Below are 18,422 nucleotides of genomic sequence, written 5' to 3' on the forward strand. Positions count from 1 at the left end.
GAAAGTTTTATCTTCCTTGACATGCACAGCACTAAAATAAGAATGCATGACACAACTTCCTGTAGAATATCAGGATTTTCAAGATGTCTTTGATGAACAAAAGGAAAAGCAATTACCTCCCCATAGGGAATATGATTGCACATTGATTTAATTCTGGGCACAGCGCTTCCTTGCAGTCCTGTCTATGCTTTCTCTGAACCCCAAGGAAAATATCTAAAAAGATTCCTAGATGAGCTGTTAGCCCTGGGGTTCATCCGTCATTCCAACTCCCCTGCATTTTCCTCGCTCTTTTTCATGCTGAAGAAGAATGGCAAGTTACGAGTGTGTATAGACTATAGGGTGTTAAATAAGGTTACTGTTAAGAACAGATATCCATTGCCTATAATTCCAGTCTTGCTCGATCAGGTCCGGAAATCCACTGTGTACACTAAATTAAATCTGCGTGTCGCAAACCATCTCATTTGTGTTAAAGAAGGTGATGAGTAGAAAACAGCCTTTTGAACCAAATTTGGGTAATTTGAGTATACAGTCATGTCATTTGGGTTATGTAATGCCCCTGCAGCATTCCAGTATTTTATAAACAAGGTATTATTAGATCTACTGGACGCTTACCTGGTAGTATGCATTGATGACATTCTCATTATTCACAAAACACGACGGAACACACAGGACATGTCAGGAAGTCCTGCAAAGACTACGAGAGCATGCTCTTTTTGCTACATGTGAATAAAGTACATTCCATACTCAATCTGTTGAATTCCTGGGGTACATCTTATCACTGAAAGGAGTTACCATGGATAAGAAAAAGGGTCAGACAATATTGGACTGAACAGCAGCAAACACAGTTAAAGAGGTATAAAGTTTTATAGGTTTTTCAAACTTCTATAGACGATTTATCACTCATTTTTCTGTCATTGTAAGTCCAATTACAAAACTTTTGCAAAAAAAGGTGCCCTTTGTCTGTTCCCAGGAGGCCAATGACGCATTCAATTTACTTAATGAAAAATTTCCCACAGCCCAGGTATTCGGACATCTGAACCCTAAACCCTACTTTGCGGTACTTTGTAGAGGCGGACGCCTCTCAGGGATCAGTAGGAGGTATTCTGCCGCAGTGCAAAAGCACAATAGGACACATGCAGTGTGCATTCTTTTCCAAAAAGTTGTTGCCAGCTGAACAGAACTATACAGCTGCAGAACGAGAACTATTGGTAATTAAGTTATGTTCCCAAGAGAGGCGGCAAAATCTGCTAGGGGCTCAACATACCATTATAAATATTCATCGATCACAAGAATCTCCAGTTCCTACGGTCATCTAAAGCGTTGACCCCTAAACAAGTAAGGTGGTTGTTCAGTGAATACAATTTCATCATTACCTATTGTCCCGGCACACAACAGACGAAGGCTGACATGTTGTCCAGGTGGGGTTACTCAAATCAGATTGCTCAGGAACAGACACCACAGAACATCATAGCTCCACATTACATGGGGGTCTTTGCGAACAAGAACCAATCCTGAACAGGATTAGGCAGAGCATGAGCCTGGAGGACACAGCCTCTCAGGTGAGTGCGTGACCGAATGTGCCCTGTTGAACTGTTGTCTGATGCTTTGATGTCTTTGGGGGACAAATATCATCCTGGAATGCTGGAAACAGAACTGCCCCTGGTTGAAACAGCACTGGGACTGGCTGTTCTGTGCAAAAAGACTAGCAGGGCGGTCCCTGTTGATCCACACAAAAACCCACGGCCCAGAGATCCTACGTAATGAAGTCTAACTTTTGTCAATAGATGTGAGTGTTGGCATGTATTTGTAGATTTCCTTATTGAAGTTGTCCACATAATATAGACTCCAGATGCTAATTCTGCAGGCTTGTGGCCTATTTCTATTAACAAACCCTTATGGCATTCTTGATACAGCTGAGTTCGTGCTACTCAGGAAACAAATGATTCTTCAAACCCAATTAACTGATAAGTAAAACCAGATTCTTTAGATTTGTTTTCCAATCCAATTGCTTTTGTAAATTATACAGTTATTTCCAGGATGTTGTCATGACAGGATGCCACACACTGCAGTCAGTACACATTTTGGAACCTTCCCATACATTTTAAAAGAAAGCAGTGAATGTTGGATCAATAGTAGAGGTACTTTAAACGTGTTTTGCCAAAGCAGGTCAAGGTATTCCACTTTTAATTTACAGCAGACAAGTTCCTTTAAAGCAGACCTAATATGGGCTTGAGCATATCTGCAGTGAGCGGCATAGGTGATCAATCAATAAGTATTGGCTGAACAACTAATCCTGGATCTTACACGGGTTCCCGCAGAGCATCCAACATTTCTGAGAGAAAAGAAGATCTCAGATTTTCATAGATGCTGTATACCTGACTTAAGGTCAGCATCAAAGGAAGGTGGACCACCTTCAGTCACAGGCCTGGCACTGCCAGGATTCACAATTACATTAAGCCTATTTAACCTATATCTTACTGGACGCTGAGCTGGAAGCCGTGTTATGTGACATCAAAGCCATACAGCGCCCACCCCAGTGTAACCACATCAGTTTCTATCAAATATTTTCAAGCCTATGAGGCGAGTGGATGGACTGACAGAGTAGTGCAGTGCCAAAATATATTCTGGGATCTTAATGTTCCCTTCAACAATCCATCAAACAGAGAGGGGGAGGTGGGGGTGGGGGGGTCAGTGAGGGGTCTGCATACAAAGAAGACCGGAAGGATCAATACTGCGGGCAGGTGACTTTTACTTCTGGTGGATATTTCTATCTGCAGATTCCTCATCTGTAGAATAGAATACAGAACCACACCATATCTAGCAGGGGGGTTTCTAGATGTTTAGACAAGGAAATCCTGCAAGACAGATCCGGCAAAGTGATTGATTCTACGGACGTCAGAATCTAGACAGTAATGCTTGAAGAACATATGCAGAGATGCCGGCATAGCTGGCTTGCAATATTTCTGGAATTAGTACTCCTCTTGCAGGAGCAGAGATGGTAGTTTTGGCCCTGGTGGAATGTGCTCTGACCTCTACTGGAGGTTCTTTCATGGCCAGTGCGTAACCAGTCTTAATGAAGAGGATGATCCACCTCGTAAGGGTCCTTTTCTGCATCACTTAGCCTTTCGTGGCATCACAGTACCTAAGGAAGAGCCAGTCATCCAGTCCCGTGTCCTTGGTGCAGCCCAGGTAGTAATTGACCACCTACCTAAGATGCCAACAATGAAACCGCTCCTCCTCCATCGTGGGATGGGGCGGGGGTAGAAAGTCTGGAGAGTAATGGATTGACTTAGATGGAAAGAAGTCACCACCTTAGGTGTATAAGCAGCCTCAGTCTCAACAGTAACTTGTCCGGGTAAAAAGATGTAAATAGAGGACAGGAACTAAGAGCCTCAATCTCGCTAACCCGGCCGAGGGTATCGCCACTAGAAAACCTATTTTCAAAGTCAACATCCTTGAGAAGAAAACTTTGCAAGTGCTCAAACGGAGTCCCCATCAAAAAAAGTTAATTCCAAATTAAGGTCCCACTAGGGAAAAGCAAAGGGTTTTGGAGAATACAGATTAGTCAACCCTTTCAGGAAATGAGCACAGCCAGAGATTCAAACAAGGATGCCTGATTTGGCAGACAGAGGAAGGCAAAGAGTGCAGCTAGATACTCACTGACAGTACCAATCGCACATCCTCTCTTGACAAGGGAAAGTGTGAACTGTAGGACTTTAGACATCGTGGCCTGCAAAGGGCCTATGCTATTGGCCGCACACGATGCAACAAAGTGGCTCCATCTGCCAGAATAGGCCGACTTTTTGAAGGGACGACAGACTGATAGTATAATGTTGACTACTTTTGGTGCCAAATGAAAGGAACTGAGATGTCCCTGCAAAATCTCCAGGCATGTAGTTTGAGGCCTGGGAGATTGGGGTGCAGCACCACCCCCTCCAGCTAAGAGAGTAGGTCTAGTCTGAGGACAGCTTGATGAGGGTGATTGTGCAGAGGCCAGATGGGCTGCATACCACACCCTTCTTGGCCAATTTGGTTTGATGGGAAATACTTGGGCTTGGAGAACCATCCACAGAACCCAAGGAATAAGAAGTATGTGGGGAAACGCTAAGTGCTGCTGAAAGTTCCTCCTCAGCTGAAACGTCTTCCCCAAGTCTCCCCTCAACATATACTGGAGGGCGCAGAGCTACTGGCACTGAGCATTTTCTAAGGAGGAAAACAAGTCCACTTGAGGAGTGCCCCACTGAGCGAAGATGTTCTGGTCTACCCCCCAAAAAAGCCACCACTTGTGATTGGCAACCTAATGCCTGCTTAGGCTATCTGCTCTGAAATTTAGATACCCCACCAGGTGATTGGCAGTGTGCCAGATCCCTCAGTGGTGTGTCTCAACACCTCTAGGCAAGGGAGATGAGACCCTTCTCACTCTTGCCTGTTGACGTGTTATATCACAATCATGTAGTCATTCAAGATATGGACAGACTGACCTTGGATGGAGGGAAAGAAGTGAGTACCAGCCAAATCACCTGTATTTCCAACAGGTTAGTATAAAGAACCGGTCCTTCAGAAGACCAGAGACCTCTGATCTCCAGATCCTCCAGATGAGCACTCCACTCTAAGTTGGAAGCATACGCCACTACCGTAGTCATTGTCATAGGGGGAGTAAAGGCCATCCTCATGACCAGGTTTGCATCTTTTCCACATCAAACCTCTTCCAAAGCAGCACTGGGAGGAGATTACAATGGAGTGCGACAGGTGTCCCTGTTCTTTGGCCACTGCCTTCAGAGGCACCACTACAAGGCCCTCATGTGCCAACGCACATGTGTGACTAGGAGAATGCAGTAAGTCAGCAGAAGTAGGACTCTCAGGACCTTCAAGACTAGAACTCACACACCTTGTTGAAAGGATGGGACCATATCCTTTATGTCAGCAATCCTTTGAGGTAAAGGAACTCCAGCTGACATATGGCCCTCTGTGGTGACCCGACTTTGATCAGCCAGTCATCCTGGTAGGAAAGACTGGGATCCCCACTCTTCTGAGATGGCCCACCACCACTGCCATCACCTTGGTGAAGACTCGAGGCACCAATGTCAAACCAAATGGGAGGACAGCAAACTTGCAATGCATAAAACCCACCACAAAGTGCAAAATGCCACGGGATGCCAGCCACAAAATGGGAATGTGGAAGTACGCATCCTGCAGGTTGAGCAATATGTTCTAATCTCCAGCTTCCAATGGCAGTAAAATGTGAGCCAGGGTCATGATTTAGAACATTTCTTTTTTCAGAAAAGAACTTTAACTCCCTGAGATCCATAATCAGATGCAGACCACCATCCTTCTTGGGCACAAGAAAATAATGGAAGTAGCATCCCTTGAACTTTTTCTGATCCTGCACTAACTCCACAGCTCTTTTCTGGAGGAGTGCTGCCACTTCCTATGGTGGGATGGGAAGCTGATCCGAGATGGGTGAGGACGATGGCGGTGGGATGTGCAGTGAAACCTGAAGCAATGGAAAGGTGTAGCCTCTTTTTTGTGTTTGAAGGACCCACTGATTCAAAGTCGTAGCCTTCCACGCTGGCACAAAATGACGATACTCCCCTCCCATTGGCTCCGCATGGGTGTGGGGAAGAGAACCAGGACTACTTTCCCGTGGGAGCAGAAGAAGAGGATTTAGAGGAGGAGGGGGCTTGCTGAAGGGATCCCCAACCTATCCACTGGCCATACCCCTGTACTGGTGGACTTGCGGGTTTTGAGGTTGCTGCATCTGCGATTAGAAGGAATGTCACTGATGAGCAGAGAACCTCCTGGAGAATCCTCGAAAGAAACAAAACTGCTGTTATTCGCTTTGGGGGTTGAGGCCGTTGGAGGTTTAAAAGATTTGGCCGTTGCCTTTCTGGCTTTAAGATGTTGGATGGTCGAATCAGCTTTGTCTCCAAATAACTTGACAGCAAAGAACAGAAGATCCATAAGGCTGGCCTGCACATGAGTGGAGAAACTGAGCGTCCAGCGCCAGGTAAGGTGACCGATGGAGACCGAAGTTCCCATAGCTCTTGCCACGGAATAAGCGGTATTGACGCCTGACTTTACTGTGTCGGGAGGCATTCTGCCCATCCCCCAACACTTCCTGAAAGTAAGCATGAATGTGCTCTTGGACATGGATGCATGAACATGGCAAGGTCAAACGGTGCTCCAGATCCCAACAGAGCACCAGGTGCATGAGGCCCTAGCAAAGGTCCTGAGCATTGCATGGAGGACGGTCTATGCCAGACTCCAGGAACTCCGGGAAGGAAGGCTGCGCCACCGGAATACTCTTGATTGACGGATTTAATGCGGATGGATACGAAGGCGTAGTGGAGAGTTGGCTTGAGGGTTTGGTCCGGCTGTGGAACAGGCTCTGAGCCAGCAAGAGGAGGCTGAGAAGGATCCACCACAACGGACTCTGATGATGAAGATCCTGTGGGCGTCCTGGGTTATGTAGGCATCTTACCTCGCCCATGCTTCTAGTGTTCCCTGTTCTGTTTTTCTTTGCTCCAGGGTAGTGTGAGGAGCGAGATCTGGACCTTGGTGTCGAGGACGACGACTTCACCTGTCAGCCCGGCCCATCCACAGCTGGGCTTCTCGTTCCTTGGTGGTCCTAGGGTGAAACCTGGGCTTACGCCATCTGCCAGAGAACTGTGGTCAGAACCTAAGCACCACACGCAGATGGTATGTAGTTCAGTGATGGATATCCTTCCCTCGCAATCACTACAGGACATAAGCCCTGAATGCTTGGCAGGGGACATGGCACTAAACTGAAATACATTTTGTGTGAGATAAACTCACGACTTTCAGGGGAGAGCTAGCTGTGGATCCACGCCGAAGGTGCAGAAACGTAGGAACGGACATTGTTAGGCCGGGTGGGAGCATTATGGCTTTGGTGGCAGCATGTCACACTACGTCTAGCATCAACATGAAGACAGTGTCCCCTACTGGCGACGTAAGAGCTTTGAAACGTCAGATCCAATCCGAAGTCTTGGATTATTCTACAGGTGAGACAGTTACAGGTAGATGTATCTATGGCAATTGTTAAAACCAAGAGGTAGGGTCTGAGCAGTCAATACATCCCTGGCAATTCTTCCAATGTCATTTACAATTTACATGGAAGAAATCAAGCTTTGTACAGAGAGGAACAGACAGAATTGTTAATGATGTGTAAATTTTATCAAAATACCTGCTGATCAGCTGTAAAAATCAATATCAGTAGCCCCTTTGAGGCTTATATTCCCCAGAAAACACTAGAACAAAATGCAGCCAATAGATGAAACAATATGAGCCAAAAAATAAAGTACCTGGATAATGCATGGGACCAAAAAGGTTTGTTGAAACAGAAACTGTGAGAAGGTAGCCTCTTTCTAGCCTTGTTACCCCCACTTTTGGCCTGTTTGTGAGTGTATGTCAGGATGTTTGTCACTGTTTTCACTGTCTCACTGGGATCCTGATAGCCAGGCCTCAGTGCTCATAGTGAAAACACTATGTTTTCAGTATGTTTGTTATGTGTCACTGGGATCCTGCTGGTCAGGACCCCAGTGCTCATAGGTTTGTGGCCTATATGTATGTGTCACTGGGACCCTGTCACACAGGGCCCCAGTGCTCATAGGTGTGCATGTATATGTTCCCTGTGTGGTGCCTAACTGTCTCACTGAGGCTCTGCTAACCAGAACCTCAGTGGTTATGCTCTCTCATTACTTTCAAATTGTCACTGACAGGCTAGTGACCATTTTTACCAATTTACATTGGCTTACTGGAACACCCTTATAATTCCCTACTGAGGTACCCAGGGTATTGGGGTTCCAGGAGATCCCTATGGGCTTCAGCATTTCTTTTGCCACCCATAGGGAGCTCTGACAATTCTTACACAGGCCTGCCACTGCAGCCTGAGTGAAATAACGTCCACGTTATTTCACAGCCATTTTACACTGCACTTAAGTAACTTATAAGTCACCTATATGTCTAACCTTTACCTGGTAAAGGTTAGGTGCAAAGTTACTTAGTGTGAGGGCACCCTGGCACTAGCCAAGGTGCCCCCACATTGTTCAGAGCCAATTCACTGAACTTTGTGAGTGCGGGGACACCATTACACGCGTGCACTACATATAGGTCACTACCTATATGTAGCTTCACCATGGTAACTCCGAATATGGCCATGTAACATGTCTATGATCATGGAATTGCCCCCTCTATGCCATCCTGGCATTGTTGGTACAATTCCATGATCCCAGTGGTCTGTAGCACAGACCCTGGTACTGCCAGACTGCCCTTCCTGGGGTTTCTCTGCAGCTGCTGCTGCTGCCAACCCCTCAGACAGGCAGCTGCCCTCCTGGGGTCCAGCCAGGCCTGGCCCAGGATGGCAGAACAAAGAACTTCCTCTGAGAGAGGGTGTGACACCCTCTCCCTTTGGAAAATGGTGTGAAGGCAGGGGAGGAGTAGCCTCCCCCAGCCTCTGGAAATGCTTTGTTGGGCACAGATGTGCCCAATTCTGCATAAGCCAGTCTACACCGGTTCAGGGACCCCTTAGCCCCTGCTCTGGCGCGAAACTGGACAAAGGAAAGGGGAGTGACCACTCCCCTGACCTGCACCTCCCCTGGGAGGTGTCCAGAGCTCCTCCAGTGTGCTCCAGACCTCTGCCATCTTGGAAACAGAGGTGCTGCTGGCACACTGGACTGCTCTGAGTGGCCAGTGCCACCAGGTGACGTCAGAGACTCCTTGTGATAGGCTCCTTCAGGTGTTAGTAGCCTTTCCTCTCTCCTAGGTAGCCAAACCCTCTTTTCTGGCTATTTAGGGTCTCTGTCTCTGGGGAAACTTTAGATAACGAATGCATGAGCTCAGCCGAGTTCCTCTGCATCTCCCTCTTCACCTTCTGATAAGGAATCGACCGCTGACCGCGCTGGAAGCCTGCAAACCTGCAACATAGTAGCAAAGACGACTACTGCAACTCTGTAACGCTGATCCTGCCGCCTTCTCGACTGTTTTCCTGCTTGTGCATGCTGTGGGGGTAGTCTGCCTCCTCTCTGCACCAGAAGCTCCGAAGAAATCTCCCGTGGGTCGACGGAATCTTCCCCCTGCAACCGCAGGCACCAAAAAGCTGCATTACCGGTCCCTTGGGTCTCCTCTCAGCACGACGAGCGAGGTCCCTCGAATCCAGCGACACCGTCCAAGTGACCCCCACAGTCCAGTGACTCTTCAGCCCAAGTTTGGTGGAGGTAAGTCCTTGCCTCACCTCGCTGGGCTGCATTGCTGGGAACCGCGACTTTGCAAGCTTCTCCGGCCCCTGTGCACTTCCGGCGGAAATCCTTCGTGCACAGCCAAGCCTGGGTCCACGGCACTCTAACCTGCATTGCACGACTTTCTAAGTTGGTCTCCGGCGACGTGGGACTCCTTTGTGCAACTTCGGCGAGCACCGTTTCACGCATCCTCGTAGTGCCTGTTTCTGGCACTTCTCCGGGTGCTACCTGCTTCAGTGAGGGCTCTTTGTCTTGCTCGACGTCCCCTCTCTCTGCAGGTCCAATTTGCGACCTTCTGGTCCCTCCTGGGCCCCAGCAGCGTCCAAAAACGCCAAACGCACGATTTGCGTGTAGCAAGGCTTGTTGGCGTCCATCCGGCGGGAAAACACTTCTGCACGACTCTCCAAGGCGTGGGGGATCCATCCTCCAAAGGGGAAGTCTCTAGCCCTTGTCGTTCCTGCAGTATTCACAGTTCTTCAGCCTAGTAAGAGCTTCTTTGCACCAACCGCTGGCATTTCTTGGGCATCTGCCCATCTCCGAGTTGCTTGTGACTTTTGGACTTGGTCCCCTTGTTCCACAGGTACCCTCAGTCAGGAATCCATCGTTGTTGCATTGCTGATTTGTGTTTTCCTTGCATTTTCCCTCTAACACGACTATTTTGTCCTTAGGGGAACTTTAGTGCACTTTGCACTCACTTTTCAGGGTCTTGGGGAGGGTTATTTTTCTAACTCTCACTATTTTCTAATAGTCCCAGCGACCCTCTACAAGGTCACATAGGTTTGGGGTCCATTCGTGGTTCGCATTCCACTTTTGGAGTATATGGTTTGTGTTGCCCCTATCTCTATGTTTCCCCATTGCATCCTATTGTAACTATACATTGTTTGCACTGTTTTCTAAGACTATACTGCATATTTTTGCTATTGTGTATATATATCTTGTGTATATTTCCTATCCTCTCACTGAGGGTACACTCTAAGATACTTTGGCATATTGTCATAAAAATAAAGTACCTTTATTTTTAGTATAACTGTGTATTGTGTTTTCTTATGATATTGTGCATATGACACTAAGTGGTACTGTAGTAGCTTCACACGTCTCCTAGTTCAGCCTGAGCTGCTTTGCTAAGCTACCATTATCTATCAGCCTAAGCTGCTAGACACCCTATACACTAATAAGGGATAACTGGGCCTGGTGCAAGGTGCAAGTACCCCTTGGTACTCACTACAAGCCAGTCCAGCCTCCTACAGAAACTGAAAGCACCAGCTCCAAATACATGAGCCTGTTAAAGGAGATGGGATTCCAGCATCCAAAGAAACAAAGCAGCACAAACTGAAAAGGATCAAAGTGGCCTCTCAGACAACATGCAGCTGTGAAGATGGACTGAAGAGAGCAGGAGAGAGACCTGATGCAAGGGGACCGGCCCTCTGGATGTGGCAGGGTGCAGCCCCCGCTGAAAGATGCTCTAAGGCAGCGGAAAATGGCAAACACACAGGTGGCCACAACGAGATACAAGCATGCCCAAACAGGCAAAACAAATGCAGGCATCAGCTGTAATCCCAATTAATGTGGATGCGGAAGTAAGAAAGCACTTACAAAGTGTAATAAAAACTACTTAAGTGGCTGCTACGGAGCTGAGGAAACTACATAGATTGGAGGGGGAGGGGCGGGGTTTAAAGGTCCAGGATAATCATCTGCACCAGTTCTCAGGAAGTTGTTGTCACTGTGTCTCATGGGGCACGTTTTTTCGATGTGTAACCACTATTAAAATGTTGAAATGGGGTGGCTGCTTAGAAATAAAGCAAGAAAATGAACCATAATAAGAGCCTTTCTCCCATACACAAGATTTTTGGAGCTCGAACAATTTGATCGCCACACATTGTAAAGCCATTTTTGGGCCTTTTGCAGTAATGTGGCACTACCACTAGGTGGTGCCATAAGGATGCTGCTGTAAACACGCCAGCCCTGGTACCTGTCGAACAGAAGTATACACAAACGAGCACTGGTTCACAAGCACGTTTTAGTTTACATCAGGGGCTGACAACCTTTTCTATAACAAGAGCCACTTATGCTCAATGTGAATCACCCCGTCCTACTAATATTATTAGAGCTTTTTTAGTGACCTGAGACATGGATACACAAGTAGCCACCTTATGAAAGATTACCAGCAGTGATCACCTCAGTGCATCAGGCACGGTTGTCAGCAGTAATGTAAAAAAATGCTCTGTTTATCTGGAATGACTCGACATGTGTAATACATAACAACCATATCTACAGTGCCCCTGGCACCAGATAATAATATTAGTAATAATACATTTTACCCAGGGTAGCATGAGCTAACACTGAAATATGAGCTTTTAATACATATTTGGGAAGTTCAACTATTTTCTTCAAACATCAGCTTATAAATTCTGAAAATACACAGATTTACATCTCAAATACACACTTTTCAATTTTTGGATACATCTATTTAATCAAGCTAAAGCTTCTAATTTAGTTCATTGGGCTGCACACAGGAGAGCTACCTGTGGCTCACGAGCTACTCATTGGAGAAGCCTAGCTTACACTCTTTCTGTTACAAAAACGTATAAAAGGTCCCTTACCTGCAGTTATCGACCTTTGTACTCAATAGAATCATCAGACAAATGAGAAAAACAAGTGCATATATAGATAGATAGATAGATAAATAGACAGATAGATTCAAACATCTTAATGTTTAACACTACACAAACTGCTCTAAAAAGCCTTAACAGAAAACCAGCCACAGTGACATTTGGCATAAGATCAGGCCTTCATCTGGAGTGGGTGCAATTCTGGGAGCTAACTGTGCTCCTCTTAAGTACACAGACTACATGGTGTGGAATTTACTTGGAGCACTCATTCAGTGTTTTGGAAATCAGAATGGGGAATACCTCGCTAACTGCCCAGGTTCCCCCCTTTTGGAGCTCCACAAGCTCGAACTTTGTGCAGTTTGCCCATTTTACAAGTGAATAAGTACAGGAAAACACCTTTGAGAGGCTTCTGTACAGGGGTGTGCACCTGCATCAATCAGTCAACATTTATTAAGCGCGGCTTATCACCCATGGGATCTCAAGGCGCTAGCTGGGGGACGTGAGTCAGTCGAAGAGTCAGGTCTTGAAGTCCTCCCTGAACTGAGCCAGCGAGGGGGACTGTCTGAGGTGGGGCGGCATGGTGTTCCAGGCCTGCGAGGCGATGTAGGAGAAGGATCTTCCTCCAGCCGGGTTTTTCCGTATCCTGGGGATGGTAGCGAGGGCCAGTTGTGCTGAGCGGAGTTGCCCGGAGGGGCGTAGAAGGAGAGGCGATGGTTGAGGTAAGTAGGTCCAATGTTGTGGAGGGCCTTGTATGCGTGGGTCAGGAGCTTGAAGGTGATGCGTTTGTTGACGAGGAGCCAGTGTAGGTCTCTCATGTGGGTGGAGATGTGACTGTGGCGGGGGATGTCCAGAATCCGTCTGGCCGCGGCATTCTGTATTCTCTGGAGTCTTGCTTGATGCTTTTTTCTTGATTCTGGCATAGAGTGCGTTGCCATGGTCAAGCTTACTGCTTACTAGTGCCTTGGTGACTGTTCTCCTTGTGTCAATGGGGATCCACTTGAATACCTTCCGGAGCAGGCGAAGGATGTGGAAGCATGATGAGGAGACAGCGATGCACAGTGATGAGTCGAGAATGATGTCGAGGTTGTGGACGTGGTCGGTCAGAGGCGGGGCAGTTCCGAGGCTGCTGGGCCACCAGGAGTCATCCCAGGCGGAAGCGGCAGGCCCCAAGATGAGGATCTCTGTCTTGTCCGAGCTGAGTTTGAGGCAGCTGTCCCTCATTCAGTCGGCTACTGCCGTCATTCCTGCATCAGTATTTGCTCCAAAACTGAAATGGGGGCTGTTCTCTTTGTAGTAAGGTGATGCAATTCCTAAGTTAACAGGTGCCTGCACTTCTGACTATGCCAGTCAAGAGACCTTAAAGAATCTGCCATACCTCCTTTATCCCCAGGAATCAGCCATACCTCTGCTATCTACATGGATCAGTAATACCTCCTTTACGTCTAGGAATCAATACTATCTCCTTTATCTCCAGGAATCAGCCATACCTCTGTTATCTCTAAGGATCAGAAATACCTCCTTTGTCTCCAGGGATCACACATGCTGTGATAATCTCCAGGGATCAGCAATACCCCCTTTATTTCCAAGAATCAGCCATACTTCTGTTGCCTCAAGGAATCAGCAATACCGCCTTTATCTCCTAGAATCAGTCATACTGCCCTTATCTCCAGGAAGTAGCCATGCTACTGTTATCTCCTGGAACCCACCATACCTCCGTTGTCTCTGTCACACATTGCCTTTCACACCACGTAAGCTCTTCAACCCTCAATGGACCCTTTGGGACTAATACTCAGTCACCACTCAAATGTTTTGTTATTCTAACATGCATAAATAGGCACAGACAGTGTAGTGAAAAGATCCCCTGGGCTGGAACCGCGTCTCAATAAACTGTGGATGTGAAACCAGTATTTAAGTCAAGCTAATGTTCGTCCAACTAGTGATGTTCTGAAGGTCACCAGTCTTGAGGGCTAACTTGACAGCAACTACTCAACAAGTATACACACATATTAGCATTCAGATACCTGATCACAAACACAATAACAACAAGCAACAATAACTAGTACTGGGTGGGAGGTAGAGGGTTGCAGGGTAAGGACCTCAAAGCATGTACCGCCCTTATACATGAGCAAAGAGCACAAAGGTTCATCACAGTCAGAGACAAGGCTCCTAGAAGCGGCATCACAAGTCCTATGGTGACCAACCCTCAAAGGATTACCACACCTATGTTGAGGGAAGTGTCTCTAAACGAAAGTGTGTCTGTAGCCTGTCCGTGTACACCACATTGTAGACACCAAGGTGCTGGACACTACTTGTAGATGAAGCCAGGTCACAACAACAAATTACCATAAACACAAACACATGATCTCTGTAAAGCCAGGTGAGTTTATACAAACAATGCCTGATGTGTCCCCTCAGGCTTTCTAAATGAATTTCTGTACGTAGGAGACCGACTTACAGCCAGTCTTGAATGAGAACAGAAAATGGACCGAGCTTCCCACAAGGCTCTTTTATGGGCGCACACAGAGCAGACCCCAAGTTCTACCTTTAGGTGTTTGAAGCAGTGGTGGATCTTGCGCATATCAGCCCCTACATCCAACGTGCACTCAGGATCCGTGTCTTCAAGAAAAGTCTTCATCAGCTCCTCCAGCCTGAAAGGAAAAAAAAGGTGGGAGTTACACATCTCTAACTACCTAAGCAGTTTATGCAGAAACTTCACTACTCACAATGCATTGAAGTTGATAAACAGAAGGGTATTTTTGTAGGTGGTTTTATAAAGCGCTACACTCTACCTTTTCAGTTACCCCAAGGCACTACAGATGTGCCAGAGACCACAGTGGGTGTAGAGAACCTGCCAGACATAGTTGATTTAAGGTGGACCAGAGTTTCATATTCTCCTGTAGATACTCCCATCTGTGTGGAATACAGCTGTGTGAGGTGGAATGAAACAGTAACTAACCTTTGGTAGCAATCATTTTAGTAGATAATCTGTCGAGCTGCAGATTCCTCACCTTTTGAATATCCCAGGTGCTAGACTGAATCCAGAATCTTATAACATAGCTCACCCGTGCCAGTAGGGGGCGCTGGCTCCCTCTCGATGCTGGAAGAATGGTTGTGGTGCTGTCAACGGAGCCATGTAACACCCACCCTGGCGCCACGACATCAGTTCCCTGCCCTATTATCCCATGACCTTAGAGGCACAGGCCAGGAATTACATCAATTGATGTGGCAGTGCAACAATCCAATTTGAAACCTTATCACTAAGGCCTATGACCATCCTTCAGAACCGGGAAGTGAGCGGGATTGATGTGGAATCTGCAGGTATAGAGAGTATCCACCAGAAAGATCGTTACCGAAGGTAAGTAACTTACTTTTTCTTCTGATGAATACTTCTATCTGAAAATGTCCCCACCTTTCGGCTATCCCAAGCGCTAGATTGGATCGAGGCACTTTTGTCATAGCTCTCCCATGACAAAAGGGGGCTTTTATCTCGACACCAGAAGTGAGGTCATGGTGATGTCACTGGAGCCATGTAGAACTCACCCCAGCGACCCGATGTCAGACCTGTCCTCTTTTTTCTGTAACTTTAGAGGGAAAGACGAGGGATGACATCAATTGATGCCACAATGCAGTGCATTAATCTAATCTGGAGTCGTATTATTGAGACCTACAAACCATCCTTATGAATTCAGAAGTGGGCAGAGGTGGTGAGGAATGTACAGGTAGGGTATCCACCTGAAAGATCGCACACTGAATATAAATAACTTTTTCTTCTGATGGATACTTGTACCTGCAGATTCCTCACCTTTTGAGCAGATTCCAAAGCAGTACCTAGGTGGAGTCTAAAGGACAGTCAGGTGAGTAAATCTTGTAGGACTGAGCGTGCAAAATGGCCATACCTTCCCACCTGTGAGTCCAAACAACAATGCTTGGCAAAGGTGTGATAGGAAGGCCATGTGGCCACACAACAGATCCTAACCATTGGAACCAACTGTCCAAGGCTATGGTGGAAGGCTTTACCTTGGTGGAATGGGTTCAGATTCCCCTCTGCTAGTTCTTTTTTGGAAGAGGGTAGCACATTTTGATGTATATAGTTATTCAGCTGGACAACATCCTCTTCTAGACAGCTGTACCTTTCTCGCTGCCTGTGTGACCTACGAAGAGTTGGTCATCAGACTTTATAGTAACTGACGGCTCCCTAGGGTCCAGCCAATGTAAGTTGGAGGGGTGGCGGGTAAAAAGTGGGAAGGGTAATGAACTGCACAGATGAAAAAGGGTCACCGCTTTAGTTCCAAGGCAGGTTTGTCTGGGAGGAAGCATGCGGAAGGTGCGTGAACGTTAAGTTCTTACAACTTAATGGCAACAGAAAATACTTGTCTGTAAAGGCAGCTGACAAATGTGAAAGAACTAAAACAAAGAGCCAGTCAAAAAGTGCCTTCTGAAACCTCATTATTATTGGAGACTTAAGAGGAGGCAAGGGAAAGCCCACAAGCCTGCTGTGTATCCCATGCAGTGCCAACTGCACAGCCCCACAGGGCCAGCAAGAGCAAAACATTGGTGGAGCTTGGACAGGCGAGACTTCAGGGATCCATGCCCTGTTCTGCACACCCAGTGATGACCCTGTTTCACCTCCTGGAATAGACAGATTTGGTGGAGGGACCTCAAGCAGATAATATCACCACAAACATCTCTGGTGGCAGCTGAAAGGAGCTCAGGTGTCCACGCTCAATCTCCAGGCATGACGGTGTAGGGTCTAGAGGTTTGGGGTGCAGAACCTGCCCCACCAACAGGAAGATGCACAGGAGGTCTGTATACTACACTGCTCTTGGCTAATCAGGGGCAGCGAAGATGACCTAAGCTTGGTCCTGGCAAATTTTCCTGAGAAACAGAGGAATGGAGGGGGAGTGTACGCAGTGAGGTGGAACGTTCTTCAATTGAAGCGCGTTCCAAAAGGGCTCCCTGAAGCAGGTACTGGAGTGCACAGAACTGTGGGCAACAGGCACGTTCCTGCATGGCAAAGAGATCCAGCTGACCAGACCCCACTGCTCCCTGTCTGCAGACAGACCATGAACTGGTAGTGGGTGGACCCTACTATGAACCGCAGGAGCCTCTGTGTCTAACTGCAGGACCGTTATAAGAAAATGCGCATTCTGCAAGTTAAGGAACCCCATCCTGTCTTCTGCTTTCGGCACGAGCAGGAGTCCGGGACAGAATCTTGAAGTTCACTTTGCGCAGGCAGAGATTGAGGAGCCTGAGGCCTAGGATCAGACAAAAGCCAATGCCCTTCTTGGGGCCCAGGAAGTACCAGGAGCAGAACCTCTGCCATATTTCCTGCTCTGGCACCAACTCAACTGCTCCTCTTGGTAGCAGCGCTGCAATCCCCTCCTGCAGGATTCCTAAGTGCTCCTCTGAGTGGAGGGACTGGTGAGGTTGCACATGGGGAGGAAACTATTGGAAGAGCAGGGGGTAAATGCTTTCTACGGTTTGAAGGACCCGCTGGTCCGATGTCACAGCCTTCCAGATCTGCAGAATAGAGGATACCTCCCTCCAACGAGCTGCACGTGCTCCCAAGCGGGTGGGCTAACGCAGCTCTTCGGATAGTGCTGGAGAGGAGGTGGAGGAAGAGAAATGCTGCAGGATCTGCGGTTGATGTCGGTCTGCCTTTATACTGACGCACCAAGGGATCCTGTTGTTGTTCCTGAAAGAGCAGGGAGGGTTGGCATTGCTAAAACTGGAATTCCTTAGAAAAGCCCAGAAATATCCAAAAATAGTCTTAAATCTTTTGTAGGAGCTTGAGAACCCAAATATCGGGTCACAACCCTCTCAGCCTTAAATGCTCAAGGGCTGCATATGCTTGGTCTCCAAAGAGACAAGGCTCTGTCAAAAGGCATGTCCATTAGTGTGACCTGAACATCCTCCAAGAAGCCAGTCGATCGCAGCCAGGCATGTCAATGCCGGGCTGCAAAGGACCCCATGGCCTTGGCTAGAGAGGTGTCCATGACCTCTCTTCCAGTGTTGTGGGTGACCCAGCACCCACTACTGGGGTAGGAAGCTAAGTCCTAAGTATCAGGATCCAGTCTAGCACCTGGGACATTTCAAAGGTGAGGAATCCGCAGGTAGAAGGATCCATCGGGAAGTCCAGTTTTTCGGCTTTTCTTCAAAAACATGTTGCATGGCTCTTCCCTTGCCTGGATTCAAAGCGCTCCACAGCCTCTAACCTAGTAATAAAGTACAACTGCCTGATAGACCTATTTTGAGGCTCTTTGGATAACCCGGTTTGCAAATGACGAGAACGCCACCCTGCCAGTTGCACTGTGTGGTTCTACTTTTTGAAGGTATGTAGGAGGCTGGACTGGCTTGTAGTGAGTACCAAGGGGTACTTGCACCTTGCACCAGGCCCAGTTATCCCTTATTAGTGTATAGGGTGTCTAGCAGCTTAGGCTGATAGATAATGGTAGCTTAGCAGAGCAGCTTAGGCTGAACTAGGAGACGTGTGAAGCTACTACAGTACCACTTAGTGTCATATGCACAATATCATAAGAAAACACAATACACAGTTATA

At 47.3% G+C, this 18,422-nt stretch overlaps 1 protein-coding gene across 2 annotated transcripts in view; it reads right to left on the bottom strand.

The window, feature by feature from the left end:
* The window catches only part of KIF6 (kinesin family member 6), a 1,127,187-nt gene that overhangs the window by 629,408 nt on the left and 479,357 nt on the right, over window positions 1-18,422 (bottom strand). For both annotated transcript variants that reach the window (XM_069236333.1, XM_069236332.1), the window contains exon 11: window positions 14,406-14,511. In XM_069236333.1, coding sequence (XP_069092434.1) covers window positions 14,406-14,511 — 106 coding nt within the window. The remainder of the gene's footprint in view (window positions 1-14,405; window positions 14,512-18,422) is intronic.

Source organism: Pleurodeles waltl, chromosome 5 (genome assembly GCF_031143425.1).
Source record: "Pleurodeles waltl isolate 20211129_DDA chromosome 5, aPleWal1.hap1.20221129, whole genome shotgun sequence".
Classification (NCBI taxonomy): domain Eukaryota; kingdom Metazoa; phylum Chordata; class Amphibia; order Caudata; family Salamandridae; genus Pleurodeles; species Pleurodeles waltl.